The sequence below is a fragment of the Palaemon carinicauda genome, chromosome 41 (genome assembly GCF_036898095.1).
Source record: "Palaemon carinicauda isolate YSFRI2023 chromosome 41, ASM3689809v2, whole genome shotgun sequence".
Classification (NCBI taxonomy): domain Eukaryota; kingdom Metazoa; phylum Arthropoda; class Malacostraca; order Decapoda; family Palaemonidae; genus Palaemon; species Palaemon carinicauda.
In genome coordinates, this window is record NC_090765.1 from 58,502,978 (window position 1) to 58,530,971 (window position 27,994).

Here is a 27,994-nt window from a genome sequence, read left to right on the forward strand (position 1 = left end):
GCCCATGACTTTCAATAACATAATGCAATGCCAGTCTTTGCTAATGTCAGGGAAACATGTACATTGCAATTGACTTTGTGGGAAATTTTAACAACCAGAAATTATATAAAACAGCTCAACATTTGCAAGAGTGGCATGATTTATAAATGGAATGAAAGAATGACTGCAAGAACCTTTCCTCACTGGTTTTGCCATTACAATGCAAAACAACTTGAATATAGAGGACCTTCATGTTAATGTTTTCCTCTTGCAGGGCAATGATAGTGTTCAATCTCCTGCCTTGGAATTTATTATTAATGGTAATATTTTGTTGTTTTCTAGAAACTTGATGTAACCTCTCTTATCCAGTGCATGGATCAAGGAGGCCATAAAAAAATGAAAAGATACAGCTATTATATAGCTAAGTACAGCACTGTACTTCTAATTATAAAAAAAACTTTTGATTTTACATAAAAACTATAAAAATCCAAGTAAAAGTACTATTACTTTAAGCATTAATATGACCTTTTCTTTCACACTTATTATGATCAAATAATGTATGATTTTATATATGCAAACGTGAATGAATAATGTGCAGTGCAATATATTTTATCTAAGTGAAATATTTGAAATAAGCGTGAATTCAGAAACATTCATGTAACCCCTTCCAGTGTTTAAGAACAGATTTCTTTCCAATGAAATAATCCAAAGATGGACTGTCCAATTATACTGTATTTAAGTTAAATAAAATAACCAAGGGACGAATGTTATATGGGCATCTAATATTGTACCTGACAACAATCCATTATAACTTGACTCCAACTCAGTTTTTTTCAGCACTGCAGGAAAGGATTAATCTGATGGAATGCTAAATGACCCATCCTGTGAATTGTGCATTGAATGGAAATTTGCCTCAGTGCATCATTTCAGAAATATCGGTAGAAGGTGACTCATTAGTGATATGGTTGAAAATCTGACCCCTCATGGTCAAAGACAATCAAGGAAATAACAGAAAACTCCTCTACAAAATTGTGCATTGCTCTCAGATCAGTGCCATCTATTGACAATGAGCCCTACTAAAATTCGCTGAAAACCCACAATGGACGTTTCAAAACTAATTATGGAATTCAAGCCCTTGACAATAGTACACTACTGTCTACTGTAGGTATTGTTTTTCTATAAAACATGCATTTTTAAAATCAAATATGCATTTATCATTATTCAGCAATAGTGAAAAACATCATTCATATTAAGCGCTCTTTTTTTTTTTTAATCCAGATGTAAACAAAAGACCTAACTGATCAGTGCCATCTGTTGCCAGTGAGCCCTACTAACAAAGGAAAATGCTCACAGAAATTCCTGCCACTTTACAAAGTTCCCTTTACTGTCTTTGCCTTCTGGTGAGCAACTGATGACTACCTTACAAATAGAAAGGAGCATCTTCAATCACAATGGTAGTGTGGCAGTAAAAGAACCAGATCTTTGAAAGGTGGGAAAGCTCTAGTCAGAGAAAACCTTTAGCTTGTATAAAGAAAAAATAATATAGTTTGTAAGACAATATTCTTAATCCTGAAAAAGACTAGGATAATGAATGTTTAATGTCAATGAAACTCTAAAATTCATAAAAAAAAGTTTGCCTATAACACATTTCATGTAAGAAGAAAAGGACAAGAAAAGCTGTTCTCTTCTGATCTTTAATACCAAGGCAACTACTTCATGTATAACCATTAACTTTCAGGTCCACTTACATGAGATCTTTCTTTTCACGAGATATTCTGAAGGTTGAAGCATATTCTGGTAAAAATTGCATATCAATGAGCATGAACTGATCAAAACACACAATGCCTAAGAACATCTAAAGTGCTGTAACCCCTGATTTCTATTTTAAACTAGATATGAAAAATAATCACTCACCTCGTTGCGTAGAGGAGCATGCTCACATGAGTAAAGGCCTAGGTTGTATTCGTTGTTATCCAAATCTTCCCGCTCTAAGATATCAACACATATGTTCGAACCAATGTTTCGTACCTGTTCGAGTCATTGCAAGTCAAAAGTCAAAGAGTTAGGTCAAGATAGTGAGTTATGTCGTGTCGAAAAGGTAAAGAAGCAAATTCATACACAGGACAAACAAACCTTTAGCAAAAGCAATGCACACATATTGCATACATAGATACTGAGACAAACACAAAACAATTATGTATGTAAAACAACATAAAATGAGGGTAGCGTAAAGAACTGTGTTTACAATGCTCAGTTGATTCAAAACTCAAAAAGAAAACATCTCGTATTTCTTATAGGTACTTTGTTTAACAATATCTTTAGCATCATTTACATTTATAGCCAAAAGCATAGGACAGCTAAGTCATAATAAAGCAAGCTAGGAATAGCTTAGTATCATACTAAAGCAAGCAATGAACAGTTTAGTATTATGATTAAACTACAGTATAACAAATTCTCATTTTTATTTAGGTGTTTATCACAATTTGCATAACTAACTACTGACTATAGGCCCAAGTGATAAAAAGGGTTGTCAATTTTACTGGTGTTCAACTAAGCACTGTAAGTTGTCTTCTATTAAATAATGACCAGTTAGAAACTGTAATAAAATTGCAAACTTTAATTAAATTATTGAGATTACTTTCCCTTGAAAAGTTTGAAATTCAGTTTGGAATTATAGTTAACTAAAATACCATCCATATAAAGTATTGTGAAAAAAAATAAAAAGTATTTTCATTCTAATATAAAACTGAGATTGATATTATATTAGTTTCGATGCATATATACTGTACAGTACATAACAAATTTTGAAATTAATTTGTATTTTTCATACCTATACAAACTAGAATCCTTTAAAATAGGGAATGTCTTCAGCAGAGCTAAGAATGGCCGTAGAATTCGTTAATGAGGTAGTTAATGACAGGCGGCACACGTCGCTGAGTAGCCAAGCCCAAGCTGCTGTCAAAGACTCTTCGCTTTTTACCTTTGGCTCCAAAGTAAGAAGAGTGGTCACTTGTTGAGTGGTGCCAATTTCTCAAAACAGGGTGCTGAAGTACTGGGATCAGAGAAAGCAGAGGCAGACCACCATTCAAGTAAGAAGGTGAGAAAGAGCTCCCATGGAAGAAATAAGGTGCTGTGGCAAAGGTCACATCACCAGAACCCCAGTAGGCTATTGCACGGGGACACGACATGAGGTCATGACCCCGAGGGGACAAAGCACAGGGCTAGGGTTACGTGACATGTGGTCATGGCCCCAAGGGTTCTGCCACTCGAGTGTCATCCACCACCACGAAAGAGAGGTGGCGTCGTAAGGATCCCTCTCATTACTGTTACAACTGGTCTACCTGGAACCCTTGACTACTTCTGCTACGAAGTTTCAGAATAGTAGGAAGTCAAAGAGGATGCAGACAAAGAAGACTAAATCAAAGAGGAAGTAGTAAGTACACATTTTATCCTCTTACCGACCCTCACCTCAGGCTCTGCAAGTAGAGTCGTCACGGTCTGAGCGACCATTGACGACGAAGTTTCCGCAATGGGAGAAACAGCACTGGTTGCTCCAATGCGAACCAAAATGCTGGGGAACACTGTCAGAGCGGTAGCAGTAGGCAGAGTCATTGGTACCTGCAACACAGACATAGGTTCTGAGGTCACTGGCACAGAGCAGGAGGGAGTCAAAAGCCCCAGTCATAGACAAAGGGCAGGAGCAACAGGAGAAGGGATGACAGGCACTAGGGCATACAGAGATCCCAACTGAGGTCATTGGTACCGAAGTCACTGACCTGGAGTCATCGCTGAATCACTGGCATCCCCACTGGGGCTATTGGGGCTAAGTACCCTTAGTTACCCACTCCTTCTAAAGACATCAAGGGCATACCTGCCATGAAAGAACTTCAAGCACATGTTAGAGTGCGGTGATCACCTCACACTCTATAAAATCTGAAAACCTCCCCGATGTAGATATGAGTTCTCCCTATTCCCGAAGCATCCTCCCAGGATCTAAGCCAGGGGCATATACGCAGATTCAGCGAACAGAAAAATCAAAGAGGAGAGCAAACTGCTAAATGTTCATGGGCTAAGAATAAAACTGGGGAAGACTTAACCTCCTCAGTCCTCAACACAAATGCCTGCTTAAGGGAGGCCATGATCTACATCTATACTCGGTAACAAAGAGGATAAATGTAACAATTAAGCCCTTAAGTGGTGATTGGATCTATCAAAATCAAAGAGTTGTCCTATATGTACTTGCAATCCTGCTTCATTCCATTATTACACATAAAGCCGATATCACCATTCAACTAAACGTATAACAACAGTACTGTATGTCTGCACTCATTGCATCTAAATACAAGCGTAAAGTCTTCTACAGGCAGGTGGAGAGGGCTACTCACCCGCACACACTCCTTGTTAACTACCTCGTTATTGAATTGAATGATCTTTCCAGCACAGCTGAAGACATTTCCTATTTTAAAGGACAAAGGATTTGTATATGAGTATGAACAATACACTTTTCTGAATTTCTCATTTCAGGAAAAAGTCTATTTCATACGATAAATCTGTACATAATTTAGCTCTCAGAAATAAAGAAAAGCTATCATAAAACCAAAATTAATGTATAATTTTTAAAGTTAGAAAGTTTAGAATTCATAAAATATATATAAACCAATATAAACATCTAATCTCCATATAGTATTTGATTCTGGATTATGTAAATTCTAGGAATTCTGAAAGGACAATGTACTGTAATCCCAAACACCAACAATAACGCTGAACTCCAAGGACAAAGGGTACAGAGACAAATGTGTACATAGAAAGACACAGTACAGTATACAACTATAACGACAGTGACAATATTCTGGTTCACAAAGACATAACAACCACATCAGTCACCTAACAACAGTGACAATATTATGGTTTACGCATAGACATAACAACCACATCGGTCAACTAACCAAAAGCGATCATATTATTTCAAAAGTAGTTTTCATCAATCTTCAGAAAGTGCTGAGACTTATTAGACTAAAAAATACATTATATTATCACTGTCATTATATCAACACTACTATACAGTACCTACGTAGACAAACAATTAAACATGCAGGACATAGAACTTGTGTCATGAAAAATATTGTGTATGTCGTCAAAAATCATTGTACTGTACATTCAACTCCAAAACTTGCTTGACAGGTTCTTCTCAATATCTTTAATTAGATGAAAAATAATTAAGAGTATTTTTGTACTAGGAAATACTTATAATTGAAGATATATTTGAGTAATAAATTTGATGGCTGGGAGCAAACTGGAAGATGAGTATTGGAATGTGTAAGTGTAATTACAAAAAGGAAATTTGGTACAGTACCTCCTAAACTAAAGGTCCTTCCCAGCTACATAAATACATCTTAACAAGACAGCTCAGAAGATATTAGCCTTTTCTATCTTTAGAGTATGTAGTTTAGTGCATAACGAGGAGAGTATTGAAACAAAATCATAACAGAAACAAAAAGTAAATACCATACAGTACATCACAACATACAGTTAACTGCCTGAAAGAAATCAAGAATGTGAAGTCAATGTACAGTCATGGGTGTCGGTCATTTCACTTACAGTATTTCAAATATATCTAACACGATGGATACATCAGAACCTTATCATCTGTCTTGGACACTAAATTCATCATGATTTGAATAATACGAATAGAATATATTCTCAGTAATAAATATAAAGATATGATTGGTATCATGATGTTCAAAGTATTTTAGTCAATTATAATATAAAAACACCTGAATGACATTGTCCAATACAGTAATAAGATTCCATATAAAAAGAGTACTAAAAGTAAATAATGATAAAAGTCCATGCAGATACGATAATCTTCACTACCATAATCATGCTATCATTACTATACTTAAATGGAGCAAAACTCAACATAAGCTGAACAGTATTTCATGCTAATAAATGCACCGACTGACTGATATGCATGATGATATATCAGTATTGAAGAGAAGGAAAAGCAAGATCAAATAATTCTACTCTATATTCATAAATATTTTATAAAACCAGGCTGCATGTGTTAACGGTATTTAAAAAAAAAAATTTATGAAAGTAATGTAAAGGTGATCTTCTGTCCTACTGCACAATAACCATCCTCAAAACATTATAAAAAGTTTTAATCAGGTTTTACTGTTCTGATTTAACTCAAATTCTAGTAATTCCCTTTTTTACTGCCCTTTTACATATGCAATGTTCAGGAGGAAACTTTTCAGATGGAGTATTAGTTTGTGTACCGCCAGTATTGGAGTCAACTTTTTTATTTCTATGGAAGAAATTTATGATAATAAATTTCAAAGCCCTCAGAAGAATATTGGGAGTTAAATGACAGGACAGGATTAGAAATGAAACTATAAGAGAGATTACTCAAGTGCCATATGTGGATGATATCATAGTGATGGGTAGATGGAGATGATTTGGACATGTTCTTTGCACTCTCCAAGAGAGATTATTCACCAAACTTTCAACTGGGCTCCACAAGGCACTAGAAGAGTTGGAAGACCAAGCCCTACATGCCTAAGGACTATGAAGCGTGAAGTAGATGATGAATGGAGAAGTATTGATTTAAAAGCTCAAGATAGAGATGATTCGCAAAATCTAACCGAGGCCTTTTGCGTTAATCGGCGTAGGAAATGATGATAAAATTTCACGCAAACCAGTTACTCAAAATGAGCCCAAATTGCAGTCTTAAACATTCCCATACCAGTAAATTCCAAAGTTTTAATAATGGAGATAGTAGATTAACAGTACACCTGTGGAACACTGGTCAAAGTTAAGTATTCGGCTCATTCTATCACGCAGATAAAACTGTAAGAACGAAGAGGTAAGAGTGGGATCCCTACAACATGAATGGTGGGTTTAATTTAAAAAATATGTTTGTTATCAAAAACTTAATTTGCTCATAGCAAACCCATCAATCCAATTGCATCTGAATTACTATGAGCCGTTGAAGACCCCCACACTTTGCAATAAAAGAAAGAGTAACTAAAAAGATAGATATACAGTAAAATATTGTAGAGGACAGTGGTTTAAACTAAGCAACCCGTGCAAAAACAGTGAGAATAAAGTAATACCTAAAATTCATTCATCTTGAAGAGTAACTTGTGAGTTTCAGAGAAAGTTAGGAGGCTAAAATAGAAATTACATTAGGCCAATGAAACAATAAAACAAAGAAGTAAATACACCATGTGACCAACTAAACTTGAGAAAAGGAAAATACACTGGAAGACAACTAAAACTAAAGAACTTCTGTTTTCCTGTCTTCCTGCAAGATTTATATTTACGGAATTTCTCTCAAGAGATTTCTGTAAGTACAGTAAGTTACTAGTTCTATAAAAATTTAATTGACTTATCTGCATTCTGAATTTGCATGCTGAAGGGATATGGATACATTAAGAAGACTCTAGGAGGCTTTCCTTTTGCAAGCCTCTTCGGTAGTGCTATAGCCTCTCTACCATGGTCTTCCACTGTCTTGGGTTAGAGTTCTCTTGCTTGAGGGTACATTCTCGGGCACACTGGTCTATCTGGTTTCTCTTCCTCTTGTTTTGTTAAAGTTTTTAATGTTTATATAGGAAATATGTTATTTTTATTAATAAAATAAATTTTTGAATATACTTACCCGATAATCATGTAGCTGTCAACTCCGTTGCCCGACAGAATTCTATGGAGGGATACGCCAGCTATCACAATACTAGAAGGGGGTGTACTTACCAGCGCCACCTGTGGCCAGGTACTCAATCATTTGTTGTTGACACCTCCTCAATTATTCCTCGGTCCACTGGTTCTCTCTGGGGAGGAAAGGGAGGGTCGATTAAATCATGATTATCGGGTAAGTATATTCAAAAATTTATTTTATTAATAAAAATAACATTTTTCAATATTAAACTTACCCGATAATCATGTAGCTGATTCACACCCAGGGAGGTGGGTGAAAACCAGTGTACAAGATTAAAGGATAGCTAAGTATCCCATATTTCATATAACAGTTATCTCAAATAACAATGAAATAATAAGTACCTGGTAAGGAAGTCGAATAGAACCGTTACTCTGCCTCTTTATTTAAAGTTCGTCTTCCTTACTGAGCGCAGCGTTCCTCTTGGAGGCTGAATCAACCCAAAGGTGCCAAAGTACACGGGGTTGCAACCCCTACTAAAGGACCTCTACCAAACCTTTAACCCAGGCGCTTCTCAAGAATGAATAGACCACCCGCCAAATCCAAGGATGCGGAAGGCTTCTTAGCCTACCGTAACAACCATAAAAAACAACAATAAAAGTATTCAAGAGAAAGGTTAAAAAAGGTTATGGGATTAAGGGAATGTAGTGGCTGAGCCCTCACCTACTACTGCACTCGCTGCTACGAATGGTCCCAGGGTGTAGCAGTTCTCGTAAAGAGACTGGACATCTTTCAGATAAAATGATGCAAACACTGACTTGCTCCTCCAATAGGTTGCATCCATTATGCTCTGCAGAGAACGGTTTTTATTAAAGGCCAACGAAGTAGCTACAGCTCTTACTTCGTGGGTCCTTACCTTCAGCAATGCAAGGTCTTCCTCCTTTAAGTGAGAATGTGCTTCTCTGATCAGAAGCCTTATATAGTACGAAAGCCCATTCTTGGACATGGGTCTCGAGGGTTTCTTGATGGCACACCATAAGGCTTCTGACTGTCCTCGAATAGGTTTAGACCTCTTCAGATAATATTTGAGAGCTCTGACAGGGCAAAGAACTCTCTCTAGTTCGTTACCTACCATGTTGGAGAGGCTAGGTATTTCGAACGATCTAGGCCAAGGACGTGAAGGAAGCTCGTTCTTTGCTAGGAATCCAAGCTGAAAAGAACATGTTGCAGATTCGGTTGTGAAACCAAAGTTCTTGCTGAAGGCATGAACCTCACTGACTCTCTTAGCTGTTGCAAGGCAAACGAGAAAAGCAGTCTTGAGGGTAAGATCCTTGAAGGAAGCTGACTGGAGAGGTTCGAACCTAGATGTCATAAGGAACCTTAAGACTACGTCTAGATTCCAGCCTGGAGTGGAAAGACGACGTTCTTTAGACGTCTCAAAAGACTTGAGAATGTCTTGAAGGTCCTTGTTGGAAGACAGGTCCAAACCCCTGTGGCGGAGAACTGAGGCCAACATGCTCCTATATCCTTTAATCGTAGGTGTTGAAAGGGATCTCTCATTCCTAAGATGTAGAAGGAAGTCAGCTATTTGGATCACAGAGGTATTGGTAGAGGATATTGAATTGGCTCTACACCAGCTTCGGAAGACCTCCCACTTAGACTGGTAGACTCTACGAGTGGAAACTCTTCTAGCTCTGGCAATCGCACTGGCTGCCTCCTTCGAAAAGCCTCTAGCTCTAGCGAATCTTTCGACAGTCTGAAGGCAGTCAGCCGAAGAGCGTGGAGGTTTGGATGCAACCTGTCTACGTGTGGTTGACGTAGAAGGTCCACTCTTAGAGGTAGAGTCCTGGGGAAGTCGACTAGCCATTGAAGTACCTCTGTGTACCATTCTCTTGCAGGCCAAAGGGGAGCAACCAGCGTCAGCCGTGTCCCTTCGTGCGAGACGAATTTCTGCAGAACTTTGTTTATTATCTTGAACGGAGGGAATGCGTACAGGTCGAGATGGGACCAGTTCAGAAGAAAAGCATCCACATGAACCGCTGCAGGGTCTGGAACAGGGGAACAATAAAGCGGAAGTCTCTTGGTTATGGAGGTGGCAAACAGATCTATGGTAGGTTGACCCCACAAGGTCCAAAGTCTGTTGCACACACTCTTGTGGAGGGTCCATTCCGTGGAAATGACCTGATTCCTTCTGCTGAGGCGATCCGCTGAAACATTCATATCGCCCTGGATGAACCTCGTGACCAGAGTGAGGTTTAGACCTCTTGACCAAATGAGGAGGTCCCTTGCGATCTCGTAAAGGCTCCTCGAATGGGTCCCTCCTTGCTTGGAGATGTAAGCCAAGGCTGTGGTGTTGTCTGAATTCACCTCCACCACTTTGCCTAGCAGGAGGGACTTGAAGTTCAACAGGGCTAGATGAACTGCTAACAGTTCCTTGCAGTTGATGTGGAGTAATCCTTGTTCCTTGTTCCATACTCCTGAGCATTCCCGTCCGTCCAAGGTCGCACCCCAGCCCGAGTCCGATGCATCTGAGAAGAGATGAAGATTGGGGGTCTGGATGGCCAATGATAGACCCTCCTTGAGAAGGAGATTGTGCTTCCACCACCGGAGAGTGGTCTTCATCTCTTGGTTGATAGGGATAGAGACTGCTTCTAGAGTCGAGCCCTTGTCCCAATGAGCAGCAAGATGGAATTGAAGAGGGCGGAGGTGGAGTCTTCCTAGCTCGACAAACAGGGCCAGTGATGAGAGGGTCCCTGTGAGACTCATCCACTGTCTCACTGAGCAATTGCTCCTCTTCAGCATGCTCATGATGCACTCTAGGGCTTGGTTTATCCTGGGGGCCGATGGAAAAGCCCGAAAATCCTGACTCTGAATCTCCATTCCCAGGTACACAATGGATTGGGAGGGAATGAGTTGAGATTTCTCTATATTGACTAATAGACCTAGGTCTCTGATTAAGTCTAAAGTCCAATTGAGGTTCTCCAGACAACGACGACTCGTGGAGGCTCTCAACAGCCAGTCGTCTAGGTAGAGGGAGGCTCTGATGTTCGATAAGTGTAGGAATTTCGCTACATTCCTCATCAGATGAGTAAAGACCATAGGAGCTGTGCTTAGGCCAAAACACAGGGCTTGGAACTGATAGACAACCTTTCCGAAAACGAATCTCAGGAAAGGTTGGGAGTCTGGATGAATGGGAACGTGAAAGTATGCATCTTTCAAGTCCAACGAGACCATCCAGTCCTCCTGTCTGACCGCTGCTAAGACCGACTTGGTCGTCTCCATCGTGAACGTCTGCTTGGTGACATACTCGTTGAGAGAGCTGACGTCCAGCACCGGTCTCCAACCTCCTGTCTTCTTGGCCACAAGAAAGAGACGGTTGTAGAAGCCCGGGGATTGATGGTCCCGGACTATAACCACTGCCTTCTTCTGCACAAGTAGCGACACCTCCTGTTGCAATGCTAGCCTCTTGTCCTCTTCTTTGTAGTTGGGAGAGAGGTTGATGGGCGATGTGGTCAGAGGTGGTTTGAGGCAGAATGGAATCCTGTAACCGTACCTCAGCCAACTGACAGACTGTGCGTCTGCACCTCTCTTCTCCCAGGCTCGCCAGAAGATCTTGAGTCTGGCTCCTACTGTTGTCTGGAGAATCTGAGAGTCAGTTCTTTCCCTTAGATGTCCTGGATCCTTTCCTAGACTTGCTCCTGTGAGAGTCTGGACGGGAGCTTCCTCGGCTGGGGGCTCTACCACGAAAGGGCGGTATGAACCTAGTAGCCGGGGTATCAGCCACTGGGGAGCGATAAGTCTTGGGGACTGAGGTGGCAACCTTAGACTTACGAGCCGATGAGGCTACAAGATCGTGCGTGTCCTTTTGTATCAGGGCAGCCGACAAGTCCTTAACTAGCTCCTCGGGAAAGAGGAACTTTGAGAGTGGAGCAAAAAGGAGTTGTGACCGTTGGCAAGGTGTAATGCTGGCGGAAAGGAAGGTACACAGTTGTTCCCTTTTCTTCAACACCCCTGATACAAATAACGACGCTAGCTCACCCGATCCATCTCTGATGGCCTTATCCATGCAGGACATTATTAGCATGGCAGAATCTTTGTCCGCAGGAGAGGTTTTCTTGCTGAGGGCTCCCAGGCACCAGTCGAGAAAGTTGAACATTTCAAATGCTCTGAACAACCCTTTCAGAAAATGATCCAGGTCTGAGAAGGTCCAACAAACCTTCGAGCGTCTCATAGCAGTTCTCCGAGGCGAGTCCACCAGACTTGAGAAGTCAGCCTGGGCAGAGGCAGGTACTCCTAAGCCTGGTGCTTCCCCTGTGGCATACCAAACGCAACCTTTCGAAGCGAGCTTCGTTGGAGGGAACATGAAGGAAGTCTTGCCAAGGTGTTGTTTAGACTGCAGCCACTCCCCTAAGATCCTTAAAGCCCTCTTGGAGGATCTAGCTAGGACAAGCTTAGTATAGTTGGACTTAGCTTGTTGTACGCCCAGCGAAAACTCAGATGGAGGAGAGCGGGGAATAGCAGAGACGAAGTGGTCTGGGTAAATCTCCCTGAGTAGAGCCAAGACCTTACGAAAATCAATCGACAATGGAGAAAGCTTAGATTCGTCCACGTCTGATGAGGGATCAAGGTGTGCCTCCTCATCATCCGACACCTCATCAGCAGAGGGTAGCGAAGCGATCGGACCAGAATGCTGAACCGCAGAGTCAGAACGGGTAGGAACAATAACAGAGGTTTCCTCTTCCAGTAACTGTTGAGGGAAAACCTGAGGCTCAGACTGCAAAGGCTGAACAACAGACGAAGCAGAAGGCAGGCGCATGGGTGAAGGAGGTTGACTCCTAGCAAGAGAGGTTGAACCCAAGGATTGCACAAGCTGAGCGGAGGACGGAGGCGGAGTAGTCCGTTCCTGTTCCTGTGAGATGAGCGGAGCATGATGAGGTTGAGGCTGCGCAGAACAAGGTAAAGTTCTCGCAAGCTGAGGCTCCTGAGGCGCAAGTCCAGGGTGTAGAGGAGCTTGCCTTGAGGAGGGTTGAGCTCGCTGCAGCGATGGCTGAGCAGACAGACTCACGGAGGGGAGAGGTTGTTGTACCCCAACCGAGAGTTGCACCACTGGTGGAGCAGCAAGGGGAGGCGGAGGAAGAGTGGAATAACTCTCCTGATCCCAAAGCAAGGGTTGCCTTAAAGAAGGCTGAGGCTGAACACCACTGGGAACAGCGAACTCCGAAAGTGGCTCAACATCGTACGCCTGGCAGATGGTGCTGCGACCAGGCGGAGCAAGTGCAGGCGGGGCGAGCACAGGCGGAGCGAGCACAGGCGGAGGGAGTGTAGGCGGAGGAGGAGGTGCAACACTCTCAGCCCGACACTCACGCATCAAGTCCGAAAGCTGAGCTTGCATGGACTGAAGCAGGGTCCACTTGGGATCGGCAGAAACGATAACAGACTGAGGTAAAGTCACAGTCGGGCTCTGTTTTGGCAGAACCTTACTCCTCTTGGGCGGAGTACAGTCGACAGATGACTGAGGCGAGTCAGAGCTGAGCCAATGACTGCAACCTGGCTGAGCACTCGCGGACTGGACTCTACGTTTAAGCGGTCTCGAGACCTGAGACCAACGTTTCTTCCCTGCTAGTTGATCAGCGGACGAGAATAAGACGGGCTCAATCGTCTGCAGGTGGGAGTGACGGTCTAAGGAAGACACGCCCGCAACCACCGAGGATAGTTCTGTGCGCCTAACAAGGCCTGTCGAACCCTTAAGCCCTTCGACATTGCTTCTCCCCTGGGCATGGGAGCTTGCAAGAGGTCCCGGACTGGGAGGACGACTGGCTCGCACAGAAAAATCCTCACGCACCACACTGGCACCACTAGCACTTGGCACTGCACCGACACTAGCACTCGTCACAGCACTGGCACTAATTCCACCCACTGCACTCTTGACCTTCAGCTCTTTAACTTCGGCCATCAGAGACTTATGGTCACTTACCACTGATTCTACTTTATCGCCTAAAGCCTGAATAGCACGCAAAACAACTGACATATCAGGCGGAGGGCACACAGTAGGTTCGGGGGTAGCCACTACAGGGGTAGGAAAAGGTAGGGGATCATGAGGTGAGGAAAACATAGAAGAGTGAGAAGAACTTCTCCTAACTCTACCTCTCTCTAACTTAGATGAATATTTTAAAAGACGGACAAATTCCAATTCCGAAAGTCCGGCGCATTCCTCACATCGATTTTCTAATAGACAGGGCCTGTCCCTACAGTCAGAACAAGCGGTGTGAGGATCTACCGAGGCCTTCGGAATACGCCTATTGCAAGACCTACACCGTCTATGGGAGGGGGCTTGCGAAACGTCAGACATCTTGTTTCAAAGAGTTAGCCAAAGGGTGATCCAAAAACAAGCAAAATTCGTTAACCGTTATATCAGTATTATATAAAAGCTATCTAGCTAATATAAGAAGGATTCCAGTAAAGCGACAGCCGTTAATCTGAGAGAATACTTCACCAAATATCCGTGAATAAACTCGAAGACCATAAGCGTATCCCAGAACGTCTAGCCGGAAGCACGACAGAGGAATAATTGAGGAGGTGTCAACAACAAATGATTGAGTACCTGGCCACAGGTGGCGCTGGTAAGTACACCCCCTTCTAGTATTGTGATAGCTGGCGTATCCCTCCATAGAATTCTGTCGGGCAACGGAGTTGACAGCTACATGATTATCGGGTAAGTTTAATATTGAAAAATTTATTTTAATGTTGTTACTGTTCTTAAAATATTTTATTTTTCCTTGTTTCCTTTCCTCAATGGGTTATTTTCCCAGTTGGGGCCCCTAGGCTTATAGCATCCTGCTTTTCCAACTAGGGTTGTAGCTTAGCATTTAATAATAATAATATTAAAGGGGGAATAATGTAATCACAAGAATAAAAAGAAAACTCTTGTCTCTTGAACATCTGGCTATGAAGTGTGTGCTGAACATTGCATGAACACTTTGTAGAAGTTGATACAGACCAGTAAGCATGATACACAGACAGAAAATGACCTTACACATATAAAATCATTAGCTATTCATGAAGTGTTTAGAAGCTCTAGCAGATTCTTATGCACAGCAGAATATCATTATAAAGACATGGATTGTAAGGAAACTGTATAAACCCTTCAAACAAATCTATATGCATTATTCTTAATATAGTACTATAATAGTTACTGTGTTATGCAAATGAACAAAATTCCACAATTTTGTGAATCAGCATCTATATTTCTATATATTTTACACCTAATTTAAGAAGCTAAATTTTCGATACTATTAAATATTTCATGTAAGAAGTCTTACTTGAAATATCTATCTACGAACACACGCCCATGGTGTCATATTCTCCTAATTTATGTGGACATAAGTTTATAAGATACATCTTTTAATTTCCTTTACATAACTTTTTAATCCCTTTTTTAATCTCTCAGAAATGAATCTAAGTTTCTCCTAAGGACAATTCATCATTGTCTAGGCATTTCTTAAGGAACATTCAAATCTATTGGAGAAAAGAAAACGAAAAGGGGCTACTTGCAGTATAGGGAAATTATTTGGCCTCTGCTACATTCATTTTGTTTATTAGTTTTCAAAATATTATTGGCTAGAAGGCTTTGTAAGTATACTATTAAGCTTTTAAATAAAAATACCCATTTTTTTCCATGGGAAATATTTTCAGTGACTTCAAATTATTGATACACTAGGCCAGAAATGAATATCCAGCTATAGAAGATTACGCAATGCACAAACTACTATGTATGACTTACCCAAAGCTCATTTCTTGTATAACAAGAGCTTGTCAGAAGACTCGCAATTATTTCTTCGTATTATGTCCCATTTCCAACATCTGACTTTAATGCTGAGCTCTACCAATTTTCATGCTCACTCTAATGAATCTATATTCTAGAATTAATTTTGGTCCTCAACTTTCAAACGTTTGGAGATACAAAAAAATATCCTACTGAAATCATAAACCTCAGATACTGTATTAAAGTTTGTTTACAGTAATAAGAAAAAGAAATATTGTAAAAAAAAACAATATCAGATCATTTAATACTGTAAGAAAAACATTTGCAATAGCCGGATATTTATTGAATAGGACTATTTTCTGACTTTTGTAGCTAGAAATCATAGGTATGGAAGTCAGGTTAGGCCTACATTAGGACAAAATTTAAAAAAACTTTAACTTGCAAACAATTCGACTTAAACATTTTGAAACCTATAAGTTTGTAAGTTGAGGACCTTATGTATTATGATTACATCATGGCATTCATAGTATTCAGTAGAAACCTCCACCATGTGCAAAATAAAGTTTATTTAACCCTTTCCACTAAAGAGCACCCCTTGTGCCTCGAGTGCATCATTCTAGCAAAGGCAATTCCTTCCCCCTTAGAATGCATTTGAAGCTTTTCTTGGGAACCAGCTTTAGAATACATTTTGAGAGAAAATTATAAGAGCAATCAAATATTCTACAATTATGAATATCATTTGATATTTCAAACATTTACAACACTATTTTAAAATATTCTAACATATCAAAACTGCAATGAGAAAGAAATTAATTGGTATATCTCTATCTGTAATTTTCAACTCAGTTATATCATTTTAAGTAACTGGATAGATGAAAAAAAAGACAGCTTATACTCACTCGTCCATAAGCCAGTACATCCTCATCAAGAATAAATTTCTGTGGATAAATATTATCAAGGTACCACTTGAAGCTCTTACAGTGAAGTCTGTTTCTCAGTTCTTTTCTTTCACTTACGTCACCCCAGTCAGCATGCTGAAAGACATTAAAATGAAGTAAATTGTGAATTACTGCATAGTATATTACAGGTGGTAATAATTTATTATAATGCATTGCTAACATATAGAATAGTGTAGATACAAATGATCCTAAAGTATCATATTCTTCTAAGCTTGTACAAAAGGAGGAACTACCCCATTTTAGTGCTATTGTTAGGGGTCTATTCGCTCAGAAAGCTGGAATACTAGACAAATTTCTTGAATTAGCTCATTCTAACCCTTCTCTGATTACAGTACTGTACCATTTCACCTATATAATAAAGAGCAAGTGTCACGCTATGTGTATAAATATATAAATCACGCTCAGAGGCATTGCAAGAAGTATGACTATAGTCTTTCCCCGTCCCTTGGGTAGAGGGGGGAGAGGTGAAGTCATACCCTGGTGAGAGAGGGTGCAGTTTGGAATAGCTAATAGGAGCCAATGTCCTCGACCTACTTACAATCATTTAATCGTAAAAAGAGTGTGAAGGAAGAGTATGATTCCCTTACGGTAAATGTTTTCTTTATTAATTATTCCGATAAAACTTTGTTAAATCTGTTCGGTTGCATCATATTTGAATGGCAGAGCGTGTCACTTGCTTGCCAGTTTGGCCATTAGCTCATCTCATGTTTTTCTCTTACAGGGTAACAGGAGGCATGTATATAATATTGATATCATTAATGCAACAACATGAAATACAGTTATGATTATATAATTTGATGAGAAAAGACTCTACTTATAGGGTAGTCCTGAGCCTGAACATCTAAAAAATCAGTATGCAAAAGATTTCATCTTATTCATATAAACAACATATTAGTTGGCGCTATTTTGTTTGGAGAACTTACGAAGTCTTAGACGTTGCTTTTTGATGCACCGCACTACCACCAAACCAGTTTTTCTGCACAATGAACTACTGTAATAGTTAAGATACCTCTACATCTACCATTTAAAAAAATATGTGCTAATGATTAATGCATTTTGGGACTTACAAAACAAAAGATACCTCCGCATCTACCATTTTTAAAATAATCTGTGCTAATGATAAATGTATTCTGAGATTTACAAACATACAAATATGGACAAGAACATGCAACTACTTCATAAATCGAGAGAATAAAGGTCCGGTAAGCTGGCTATGTCTAGAAAACTTCTCAAAAGAGTAAACTTTAGTCACTGGCAGTGCCTCTTAATTCTAACCATATAATGTTGCCCAAATGATAATTATATTTAAATATTTTACATCCACGGCATACATTATCAAGTGAACTAACCGGCATATACTTATTATGACCTTAACACCTCTTCTGCAAAACCTCTCTGACATTTTATGACAAAAATTATTTTTTCACAATTGAAAAACTCAGCAGAATCCCTTGTCAGGCTGGGAAGAACTGAGAGAGAAAAGGTCCCCTTTTGTCCCTTCAGGGGAAGTGCCTTGGTAAAGATACAGAAAATTGAAAATGTACATCACTCGCAATAATCCAATCCATACCTCTAATTCAGGTCTATAAAGGTAGAAGAGTCTTTTATATCCATCCATCCATGTTTCAGCCAATCTGGCAGTGTTGAGTCCATGAGTATCTTTATTGCCAGGGAATGTATATGGATGGAAAGAGCGGAAAATGTGCCCAACACGGGAACAGGGGATAGTCTCAAGGGTTCCACCGCACATCCAAACCTTTGAAATAAAAATAGCATTAATATTACAGTAATAAAATAAGACACTGACTATGACTGAATGCAATTCCAATACCTGATGAGATTTCATACGAATAATTATGAAAATGTTTTTGAAAATTTATCACAGAATGAAAACAGCTTTAAAGCCAATCTATAATTGTTTTACTGGTTTTATATTCATGACAATGCAATACCATTCACTGAAAGAAATATTATTTTGTTCATAACTTTTAAAGAGGAAGATTACATGAATAGAAAAAATTAATTTACTTAAAAATCATTTATCAACAAATGGAAAAGCTATGCCCTCCAGGAGCATTTAAATGAAATGACACCAGATTTTGCCAAACCACAACTGAAAAATGTTATTTGAATAATAAAATTTATTACTTCAATACTTATGTCGTTCGCCAAGCTTCCTCACCGAAGCTCTCAATTTTCGATGTCTATCATTAGAAAATTAAAATAATACCTACTCTCCCTCACTTTCTTTTCCCCTCTCCCCAATATGTTATGGTTAATCATGCCCTCTATGGCCTTCCATGATCATGGTAAAGTCTCATCATGGTAAGTAGCTCTTCTAGGGCACTCCAAAATCAAACCATTGTTCTCTAGTCTTGGGTAGTGCCATAGCCTCTGTACCATGGTTTTCCACTGTCGTGGGGTAGAGTTCTCTTGTTTGAGGGCACACTTGGGCACACTATTTTATCTCATTTCTCTTCCTTTTTTTTTTGGTTTTTATTTTAAATTTAGCAAGCAATAATAATAATAACAATAATAATAATAATAGACCAGACGTGATGTTGACTGACCAAATCACGAAGAAAGTAACACTCATTGATGTCGCAGTACCATGGGACTCCAGTGTTAGAGAAAAAGAGAGGGAAAAAATGGATAAGTATCAAGACCTGAAAATAGAAATAAGAAGGATATGGGATATGCCAGTGAAAATTATACCCATAATCATAGGAGCACTAGGCATGATCCCAAGATCCCTGAAAAGGCAAGTAGAAGTAGCTCCAGGACTCATGTAGAAGAGTGTGATCCTAGAAACGGTGCACATAATAAGAAAAGTGATGGACTCCTAAGGGGGCAGGATGCAACCTGGAACCCTGCACTATAAATACCACCCAGTTGAAAAGACTGTGATAGAGGGGAAAAAAAAAATGTGTTATTTTCCTTAGTAAAATAAATTTTTGAATATACTTACCCGATGATCATGTAGCTGTCAACTCTGTTGCCCGACAGAAAAATCTAAGGTCGGGATACGCCAGCGATCGCTATACAGGTGGGGGTGTACATCAACAGCGCCATCTGTCGAGCAGGTACTCAGGTACTTCTTGTCAACAAGAACTCAATTTTCTCCTCGGTCCCCTGGTTCTCTATGGGGAGGAAGGGAGGGTCCTTAAATTCATGATCATCGGGTAAGTATATTCAAAAATTTATTTTACTAAGGAAAATAACATTTTTCAATATTAATCTTACCCGATGATCATGTAGCTGATTCACACCCAGGGGGGTGGGTGGAGACCAGCATACATGTTAACATTAGAAGCTAAGTATCCCGTATTTCATTTTAGCAGTTATTCAAAATAACAAACATAAAATAAATAAGTACCTGGTAAGGAAGTCGACTTGAACCATTACTCTGCCTTTTTAAGTACGTCTTCCTTACTGAGCCTAGCGATCCTCTTAGGATGCTGAGCGACTCCTAGGTGCTGAAGTATGAAGGGCTGCAACCCATACTAAAGGACCTCATCACAACCTCTAATCTAGGCGCTTCTCAAGAAAGAATTTGACCACCCGCCAAATCAACCAGGATGCGGAAGGCTTCTTAGCCTTCCGTACAACCCAAAAAACAACAATAAAAAGTATTTCAAGAGAAAGATTAAAAAAGGTTATGGGATTATGGGAATGTAGTGGTTGAGCCCTCACCTACTACTGCACTCGCTGCTACGAATGGTCCCAGGGTGTAGCAGTTCTCGTAAAGAGACTGGACATCTTTAAGGTAAAATGATGCGAACACTGACTTGCTTCTCCAATAGGTTGCATCCATTACACTCTGCAGAGAACGGTTCTGCTTGAAGGCCACTGAAGTAGCGACAGCTCTAACTTCATGTGTCCTTACCTTCAGCAAAGCATGGTCTTCTTCCTTCAGATGAGAATGGGCCTCTCTAATCAAAAGCCTGATGTAATAAGAAACTGCGTTCTTAGACATCGGTAAAGCAGGTTTCTTGATAGAACACCATAAAGCTTCTGATTGTCCTCGTAATGGCTTTGTACGTCTTAAATAGTACTTAAGAGCTCTTACTGGGCAAAGTACTCTCTCCTGTTCGTTACCAACCAAGTTGGACAGGCTTGGGATCTCGAACGACTTGGGCCAAGGACGAGAAGGAAGCTCGTTTTTAGCTAAAAAACCAAGCTGCAAGGAACATGTAGCCGTTTCAGATGTAAAACCTATGTTCCTGCTGAAGGCGTGAATCTCACTGACTCTTTTAGCTATTGCTAAGCAAACGAGGAAAAGAGTCTTTAATGTGAGATCCTTAAAAGAGGCTGATTGAAGCGGTTCGAACCTTGCTGACATCAGGAACCTTAAAACCACGTCTAGGTTCCAGCCTGGTGTGGCTAACCGACGCTCCTTTGAGGTCTCAAAAGACTTAAGGAGGTCCTGTAGATCTTTGTTGGTGGAAAGATCTAAGCCTCTGTGGCGGAAGACTGCTGCCAACATGCTTCTGTAACCTTTGATCGTAGGAGCTGATAGGGATCTTACATTCCTTAGATGTAAAAGGAAGTCAGCTATCTGCGTTACAGAGGTACTGGTTGAGGAAACTGCATTCGCCTTGCACCAGCTTCGGAAGACTTCCCATTTTGACTGGTAGACCTTGAGAGTGGATGTCCTCCTTGCTCTGGCAATCGCTCTGGCTGCCTCCTTCGAAAAGCCTCTAGCTCTTGAGAGTCTTTCGATAGTCTGAAGGCAGTCAGACGAAGAGCGTGGAGGCTTGGGTGTACCTTCTTTACGTGCGGCTGACGCAGAAGGTCCACTCTTAGAGGAAGAGTCCTGGGAACGTCCACTAGCCATTGCAGTACCTCGGTGAACCATTCTCTCGCGGGCCAGAGGGGAGCAACCAACGTCAACCGTGTCCCTTCGTGAGAGGCGAACTTCTGCAGTACCTTGTTGACAATCTTGAACGGAGGGAACGCATACAGGTCTAGATGGGACCAATCCAGAAGAAAGGCATCTACGTGAACTGCTGCTGGGTTCGGAATCGGTGAACAATAAATCGGGAGCCTCTTGGTCATCGAGGTAGCGAATAGATCTATGGTGGGCTGACCCCACAGGGCCCATAGTCTGCTGCAAACATTCTTGTGAAGGGTCCACTCTGTGGGGATGACCTGACCCTTCCGGCTGAGGCGATCTGCCATGACATTCATGTCGCCTTGAATGAACCTCGTCACCAGCGAAATCTTTCGATCTCTTGACCAGGTGAGGAGGTCCCTTGCGATCTCGAACAACTTCCTCGAATGAGTCCCTCCTTGCTTGGAGATGTACGCCAAGGCTGTAGTGTTGTCGGAGTTCACCTCCACCACCTTGCCTAGAAGGAGGGACTTGAAGTTTCTCAAGGCCAGATGAACTGCCAATAGCTCCTTGCAGTTGATGTGAAGTGTTCTTTGCTCCTGATTCCACGTGCCCGAGCATTCCCGTCCGTCCAGTGTCGCACCCCAGCCCGTGTCCGATGCGTCCGAGAAGAGAAGGTGGTCGGGGGTCTGAACAGCCAACGGTAGACCTTCCTTGAGAAGAATGCTGTTCTTCCACCACGTCAGTGCAGACCTCATCTCTTCGGATATAGGAACTGAGACCGCTTCTAGCGTCATGTCCTTTCTCCAGTGAGCAGCTAGATGATACTGAAGGGGGCGGAGGTGGAGTCTCCCTAACTCGATGAACTGGGCCAGCGATGACAGTGTCCCTGTTAGACTCATCCACTGCCTGACTGAACATCGGTTCCTTCTCAGCATGCTCTGGATGCATTCTTGGGCTTGACTGATCCTGGGGGCCGACGGAAAAGCCCGAAAAGCTCGACTCTGATTCTCCATACCTAGATAGACAATGGTTTGGGATGGGACGAGTTGGGACTTCTCTATATTGACCAGGAGACCCAATTCCTTGGTCAGATCCATAGTCCATCTGAGATTCTCCAGACAGCGACGACTTGACGGAGCTCTTAAAAGCCAGTCGTCCAAATAGAGGGAGGCTCTGATGTCTGCCAAGTGAAGGAATTTGGCAATATTCCTCATCAGTTTGGTAAACACAAGAGGTGCCGTGCTTAGGCCAAAGCACAGGGCTTGGAACTGGTACACGACCTTTCCAAAGACGAACCTTAGGAAAGGTTGGGAGTCTGGATGGACGGGGACATGAAAGTACGCGTCTTTTAGGTCCAACGAGACCATCCAGTCTTCCTTCCTGACCGATGCTAGCACCGACTTCGTCGTCTCCATTGTGAACGTCTGCTTGGTGACAAAAGCATTGAGAGCACTGACGTCCAGCACCGGTCTCCACCCTCCTGTCTTCTTCGCTACCAGGAAGAGACGGTTGTAGAAGCCCGGGGATTGATGGTCCCGGACTATGACTACCGCTCCCTTTTGTAGCAAGAGAGACACCTCTTGTTGCAAAGCTAGCCTCTTGTCCTCCTCCTTGTAGTTGGGAGAGAGGTTGATGGGAGTAGTTGCTAGAGGGGGACTGCGCCAGAACGGAATCCTGTACCCCTCCCTTAGCAACTTCACAGACTGAGCGTCTGCACCTCTGCTCTCCCAAGCCCGCCAGTAGTTCTTGAGCCTGGCTCCCACTGCTGTCTGGAGAGGTAGGCAGTCAGATTCTGCCTTTTGAGGACTTGGAACCCTTCTTCGTTTTGCCACGATGACTGTCGGCACGGGTACCTCCTCTGCTGGAGGTTCTGCCACGAAAGGGCGGGATGAACCTAGACGCTGGTGTGTCCATCCTAGGTCTAGGCACGGAAGGTAAAGCTTTGACCTTACGTGCGGAAGACGCCACCAGGTCATGGGTATCCTTCTGGATCAACGAGGCAGCAATCCCCTTGATCAGCTCTTCCGGAAAGAGACACTTGGAAAGCGGAGCAAACATCAACTCCGACTTCTGGCATGGAGTGATCCCCGCAGACAAGAAGGAGCAAAGATGATCTCTCTTCTTAAGCACTCCAGACATGTACGAAGCCGCAAGCTCACCAGACCCATCCCGAATGGCTTTGTCCATGCTAGACATGATAAGCATGGCAGAGTCCTTATCCGAAGGGGAAGTCTTTCTGCTTAACGCTCCCAAACACCAGTCGAGGAAGTTGAAGATCTCAAAAGCACGAAAAACTCCCTTCAACAGATGATCCATGTCAGAAAAGGACCAGCAAATCTTAGATCGTCTCATAGCCAGCCTGCGGGGAGAGTCAACCAGACTTGAGAAGTCGCCCTGGGCAGAGGCAGGAACTCCCAAGCCGGGTTCCTCTCCCGTGGCATACCAGACGCTAGATTTGGAAGCAAGCTTGGTAGGCGGAAAGATGAAAGCAGTCTTTCCCAGTTGCTTCTTGGACTGCAACCACTCTCCCATTACCCTCAAAGCTCTCTTGGATGAGCGTGCAAGTACGAGTTTCGTGAAGGCAGGAGCTGCTGACTGCATGCCTAAAGCGAACTCGGAGGGAGGTGAGCGCGGGGTTGCAGACACAAACTGTTCCGGATACAACTCCCTGAACAGGGCAAGGACTTTCCTAAAGTCTAAGGAGGGAGGCGTAGACTTGGGTTCTTCTAAGTCGGAGTGCGGATCGTCCAAATGCGCAGCTTCGTCGTCATCAGATACTCCATCATCCGAATGCTGAGGAGGAAGTGGCAAAGGTGGAGCAGAAAGCTGAACGGCTGAATCCGGCAGCACGGGTGCATGCGTAGCTGCACCGGATCCAACATCATGCCGCTGCTGGTCAGTCTGCGAGCTGGCAACAACAAAAGCGGAGTGCTGGTGCGTGGGAGGGACTGCCGTGGGTTGCGGAGCATGCCGCATTGCGTCAAAACACGGCAGCTTGACAGCACCTTCCCACTGCTGATGCGGTAGCTCACGCATGTCAATGGAGGGTGCAGCATGAACATGCGTCTGGCAGGGTCGACTGCGCATCGGTGGTGGAGCTCTCACAGGTGGAGTGTGGGAGCAGGCAGCCGCAGTATCTGCTGAGCGCACAACCGTGGCAGGTTGTAGGTTAACAGGTGCAGTGTCAACCTTCTCAGCACGATACTCCTGCATGAAGGAAGCAAGCTGAGACTGCATAGTCTGCAGCATGGACCACTTAGGGTCTACCGTGGTTGGTACGGCAACAGACGGAGTAGTTGCCTGCTGCGGAACCACTCTACCTCTCTTGGGAGGTGTGCAGTCTTCGGAAGACTGCGGCGAGTCCGAACTGACCCAGTGGCTACACCTGGGCCGTTGGACTCGCTCGGAAGGGACCTTACGCTTGAGAGGTCGTGAGACCTTGGTCCAACGTTTCTTCCTAGAAACTTCTTCCACAGACGAGGAATGAGTGGGCTCACTCGTCTGTTTGTGGATGGGACGATCTCTGACAGATACGTCCGCAACCACTGAGGGTACATCCGTACGCTGATCAAGGCCTGTCGAACCCTTTGGTCCTTCGACATTGCTTCTCCCCTGGGCTTGGGAGCTTGCAAGAGGTCCCGGACTGGGAGGACGACTGGCACGAACAGATGTACCCTCATGCGCAACACTGACACTGACACTTTTCACCTCACTTGCACTCACTACACTTCCCACTGCACTTTTCGCTTTCAACTCTTTGACATCGGCCAAAAGTTGATTCCGGTCATTAGCTAATGACTCAACTCTGTCACCAAGAGCCTGAATGGCACGCATCATGTCCGCCAAGGAGGGTTGAGCACTAGTAGCAGGTTCGGGAGTCACCACTACAGGGGAAAGAGTAGGTTGAGGGGCATGGGGAGAGGAAAAATCAAACGAGCGAGAAGAACTCCTCCTGATCCTATCCTGCTCTAGCCTACGTGCATTCTTTAGGAATTCGTTAAAATCGAATTCCGAAAGCCCAGCGCATTCCTCACATCGATCTTCCAATTGACAGGATTTACCCCTACAATTGGAACAAACGGTGTGAGGATCTATGGAGGCCTTCGGAAGACGCCTAGAACAAGCCCTAACGCTACACTGCCTGTACTTAGGGACTTGAGAATGGTCAGACATCTTGAATTCTTGAATTAGCCAAGGGGGAAATCCAAAATCTAGCAAAGTTCATTAACAATTAATCCAAATCTAATCAAAAAGCTTGATAAGCTAATGATAATAGTTCCTGAATAGCGAAAGCTAAAATCTAGAGCGAATACATCACCAAAATCGTGAAAAACAACTCCAGAAACAACAGCGTATCCAAGTAGGTCTTGCCGGTGGCACGACAGAGGAAAAATTGAGTTCTTGTTGACAAGAAGTACCTGAGTACCTGCTCGACAGATGGCGCTGTTGATGTACACCCCCACCTGTATAGCGATCGCTGGCGTATCCCGACCTTAGATTTTTCTGTCGGGCAACAGAGTTGACAGCTACATGATCATCGGGTAAGATTAATATTGAAAAAATAATAATAATGATTAAAATAATAATATAATGATTATAATAATAATAATGGATATGCTTCCTATTTAAAATGGACCTCAAACTTGAAAAACATTTTGACATCACTAATCATTGAGGTGGGGGATTAGGTGAACCACAGTAAGTATTCAAATTATATATCTTACTATTGAAATTCTATTCACCTCACTAAACCTTCATCATCTTCTATCAATAAGCTTATTTTTCCATCTATATGAGATAAGCACGATTGCCTTCTTTCTTAAAGACTTTGCTCTGGCTTTGGGGTAGACCGTAGTCAAAGAACTGGATAATGCATATGCTGTACTGACCCTTCCCCTCTGATGGTCCAGCACTTTGCTGCAGTAGAGGGGCTTGAGTGTCTCAATGATGGGCTGGGCAATGGCGGTGGGGTAGTTTATCCACCCTGGCAGGCTCAACCATACTGCTAAGGCCAGTTCTGAGAGACCAGACCAAGACTGGACCCCTATAGGCCTTCTTCTTTATTTTAAGATAGGCAAAAGCTAGGAGAAGGAAAACTCCAAAATCAAACCAAACAAGACCCCAACGGCGAAGCTTCCCAGCGCCGGCGGAAGAGGGCAATGCCTGTCGGGCAGGCAACAAGGCGGGCCTTGATATAACAAGAACCCGGCAGCCCGATGCAACCAACATCGAAGAAGCCGCCTGTCTCATATGTCTTGAGCCACGGTGAAAACAATGTGGGCCAAGTGTGTGTGCGTGGCCGTTGCAAAGCCACGACCACCCAAAACAATATACCCAGCTACTGGCATTCTGTCGTTTCCTCCACCCTTCTTCATCTCTTTCTCCAGAGATAGGAGGCTGATGGCTAATGACAGAACCCAATACTCGGACACGAGTGGGCGCCGACGATACGATACTGACCCTTCTGTATCTAAGATGCCAATTGTTTAAGACAATGGTCGGTGTCAATTCTTATCATTGACATTATTTAAGGTACTAAAACTAGCTAAATTCAATCAAATTAAATATCTACAGCTGAATTCTTGGTTTACAAAGAGTAGACAAGGAACTGGGAAATGCATCTCCTGTCCTGAAACATTCTATCTGAGGTTCTGATAAAATTTGACATAGCCTTATCATCTTTTAAGGCTATATAACTTTTTAAATTCAATAAAATTAAATATTTACAGCAAAGCCTACACATTCAAAGCCTATAGTTTATCCATTGTTATACTAAAGACAAAATCTATAGCAGAAATACATAAGAAGTAATATCAATGACCCCATCTTTCTCAATGATTTAGGAACTTTTAATTCAATGAACCAATATCTCTTAAAAACTTCTCATCACCCCTAATATTTATGCTTGGCAATACATAGTCACAATATCTAAGAAGATACAAAATAAAAGAATTGTAATTTTGCTAATTTACAGTTACAGTATTAATATTGTAAATACTGTACGTACTGTAAATCACTTTAATACTTTCACAAGGATGCTTTATAAGTAGATGCCTGCCCTATATCTCATAATATATGTACAGTACTACAGTAGGCCCTGCTGCTTCCTTCGGACGCCTTGGAAGACCGCGGAGGTAGCAGCAGTAGGGGATTCAGCGTTATGAAGCTTCATCTGTTTTGGATATCGGGGAAAGGTGGGCTGTGGCACCCTAGCAGTACCAGCCGAACTCGGTTAAGTACCTCGTCACGCTAGGAGGAACGTAGAGAGGAAAAGTCCCCTTTTTTCATTAGTTTGATGTCGGCTACATCCCAAAATTGTGGGAAGTACCTTGGTATATGAATGTACTACAGTATAAAATCAACAAGATATAATTTCCACTAAATCACCAACATTATCTTCTGAGTTGTATATCTTCCTTTTAATAAGGGCCTCGTATTGGTATTTACTATCGGTTCTGGTAAATTAGCCCGTAGAGTAAAAATGATTAGCATAGGCAATTGTCCTCTTATATAATGACAACCTTTTGGATTGTAACTAGTAGGAAAAGGGACTACCAAGGCAGATTTTCTCAAACTTTTTAAATATTGGTTCATTGATTTTATTCTTGAAAAATATAAAAGCTAATGTTTATAAATAGTTTGAAGTCTACGTATTAACTGGACATATATCGAAGAATAAGCATACTCAGTACTAATGTGATTAATTTTCTCCAGAATTATATCTGTAATTGCTCATCATTCTTAGTAATTTCACACCCATTCCAGCTCTGCAGAAGACATCATGTTTTAAAGGAGTTAGCTTT

The 27,994-nt window shown here is 42.1% G+C and overlaps 1 protein-coding gene across 1 annotated transcript in view; it reads right to left on the minus strand.

The window, feature by feature from the left end:
* Pgant1 (Polypeptide N-Acetylgalactosaminyltransferase 1) overlaps nucleotides 1-27,994 on the minus strand; it is an 84,034-nt gene that overhangs the window by 19,179 nt on the left and 36,861 nt on the right. The window contains exons 5-7 of the mRNA XM_068364775.1: nucleotides 17,925-18,110; nucleotides 16,295-16,429; nucleotides 1,894-2,007 (exon numbers count right to left, since the gene is read on the minus strand). Of these exons, the coding sequence (XP_068220876.1) occupies nucleotides 1,894-2,007; nucleotides 16,295-16,429; nucleotides 17,925-18,110 (435 nt within the window). The remainder of the gene's footprint in view (nucleotides 1-1,893; nucleotides 2,008-16,294; nucleotides 16,430-17,924; nucleotides 18,111-27,994) is intronic.